The sequence below is a fragment of the Alligator sinensis genome, unplaced genomic scaffold, assembly GCF_000455745.1.
Source record: "Alligator sinensis unplaced genomic scaffold, ASM45574v1 scaffold1426_1, whole genome shotgun sequence".
Classification (NCBI taxonomy): domain Eukaryota; kingdom Metazoa; phylum Chordata; order Crocodylia; family Alligatoridae; genus Alligator; species Alligator sinensis.
The window spans coordinates 36,037-38,497 of record NW_005843250.1 but is presented as its reverse complement, the minus strand read 5'-3'; the positions used below and the strand labels follow the sequence as shown (position 1 = coordinate 38,497).

Genomic DNA, 2,461 nt, shown 5'->3' with positions numbered 1-2,461 from the left:
AAAGGGAGGAAAGGGGAGGGCAGGAAATGTTTCCCCAGCCGTAAATATCTTCCTTCCTGCAACGAAGGGCTTTGCATACCAGAATCCTGGAACCAGGAGGAAGGATGAAGCTGGGAGGTGGTCAGGGACAGTTCCTGGGTACCATTTGGAGCCAGGTGTCTTGGGGAGGGCACTCTATTGTGATGGCACTACTTCTGCCCCTGGGAGCACCAGCTGCTCTTACAGAATGGTGGGGAAAGCATGGGCACCAAGGGTGACACAAAGGTCTCCTCACAGGTTCCCCGGAATGGCTTCTGCCTATGGTGTTTCCTCTTAGTCCCTCTCCCCTTCAAACCTTGGGAGTCAGGTTCTGGCTCCTTTGGGTGCTGAAGTGCCCTACAAGTGCCAAAGGTCCAGTGACCTCTGCAGTCTGCCAGTATGATGCTGTTTGCCTGAATGCAGGCACTGGCAGATGCTGAGCAGGCAGACATCCCCAAGCCTTTCCTGCACTGCTGGCAGAATTACAGATGCTTCTGGATGTGGATGAGCTGGTGCTAGGCCAGATGGGAGGACAGGATGAAACCTTTCCATGCACAGAGTATAAATGTGCCTTCTCCTTTGTGTGTATATGCCGGTGCACATGCAGGGTAGAAGAGTAGGTAAAGCTCTTCCTACACTCAAGGCACCGATATGGTGTCTTCCCTGTGTGGACACTCTGGTGTTGGAACAAGGTGTAGGATCAGGTGAAGGTTTTCCCACACACGGGGAATTGATGTGGCTGCTATGTGTGGATGCGCTGGTGCCTGGTCAGGTAGGTGGGTGTGCTGGAGCTCTTCCCACACACAGAGCACTCATGACTTTTCCCCTGTGTGGATGCACTGGTGCTCAGCCAGCCTGCAGTACTGGATGAAGCTCTTCCCACATTCAGGGCACCAATGTGGTTTCTCCCCTCTGTGGATGGGCTGGTGCAGGCCCAGGCTGGAAGACTTGATAAAGCTTTTTCCACGCTCAGGACACTGATACGGTCTCTCATCTGTGTGGATGCGCCGGTACAGGGTCAGGCTACAAGACTGGGTGAAGGTCTTCCCGCACTCAAGGCACTGATATGGTTTCTCTCCTGTGTGGATGCGCTGGTGCTGGGCTAGGGTGTAGGATCGGGTAAAGTTATTTCCACATACAGAGAACTTATTTGGCTTCTCCCGTGTGTGGATGTGCAGGTGCCTGGTTAGGTAGGAGGACATGCTGAAGCTCTTCCCACACATGGAGCAATGATAGGGTTTTTCCCCTGTGCAGGTGCGCTGGTGCTGAGCCAGACTGGAAGACTGGGCAAAGCTCTTCCTACACTCAGGGCACCAATATGGCTTCTCCCCTGTGTGGATGCGCTGATGCTGACCCAGGTGGGAGGAGTAGGTAAATCTCTTCCCACACTCAAGGCATCGATATGGCTTCCCTGTGTGGATGCGCTGGTGCTGGACTAGATTGGAGCATTGGTTGAAGCTTTTCCCACACAGGGAGCACTGATGGAAATTTAAGATCATGCTATCCCAGGAAAAACAGATCTGTGCCTAAAAATCAAGATAGCAAACTTGACTGTCCCATAAGAGCTGTAATTAGAGGGGAGAGGAAAGGAGCGGTTGCTGGTTTCCACTGCTTTAATTTCGGGGAGTGAGAACAATACCTGACTGGACACGTTACAGCATCAGCTATTTGAGGTCAGCACCTTGGAATGGCAGCACAGGGCAGGCCTGCAGTTTCCAGGCTACCTCTCACTCTGGCTAGGAAGCATTTCTGAGAGGGGAGTATTGTGGAGTGGACAGCCACAACTCACCCGGCAGCAGGTCCTCCCACCTTGAGATTCTCTCACGGTCTTCCTCAGCACAGACCCACAGCTCCACCTGCTCTTGCTGGATGCGGCAGATTAAGTCAGGCATGAGACCTCGATATCCTGTGAGGGGCAGCAGTTAAAGTGTGTTTGTGACCACAGACTGGATGGAGAAGCAATAGATGGGATGTAGGGAATAGATCCAATGAACTCCTGGATTCTACTCAGGCCTTGAAGGACAAGGGAGATGGGCATTTAGGAGGAAAAGGAAGGTGCAGCAGGGAGAAGCCTTCAACAGATGATAGTCCTTATCACCATGTAGTGGAGAGATGGGCTTAGGAGACAAAGCATGGGCCACTCCAAGGTAAAAAAAAAGGGTATGAAACTAACAGTCACCAGGGACAGAGGTGGAAATTCAGTGATCTGTGATGTACTAGAAGGCAGAATGAGAAAACTTTTACTGTTCAAGGTACCAAAATTAAGAGTCATTGCACACACTTATGGATGGATTTACCTTATGAGTGTCTTTGCAGACAAAGGCACGGAAATAAGTTTATTCCTAGTGAAAGTTTAAAGTGAGGACTCACGGCAGTGAAAAGAATCCATGACAGATGGCTGACATTCATAGGCAGTGCATGGGGGGGATAACCTAGCTTACCC

The 2,461-nt window shown here is 51.2% G+C and overlaps 1 protein-coding gene across 1 annotated transcript in view; it reads right to left on the bottom strand.

The window, feature by feature from the left end:
* Window positions 1–1,517, bottom strand: part of LOC102381781 (zinc finger protein 420-like) — a 33,170-nt gene extending 31,653 nt beyond the window's left edge. The window contains exon 1 of the mRNA XM_025194568.1: window positions 913–1,517. Within this exon, the coding sequence (XP_025050353.1) occupies window positions 913–1,517 (605 nt within the window). The remainder of the gene's footprint in view (window positions 1–912) is intronic.
* Window positions 1,518–2,461: the final 944 nt, after the last annotated feature.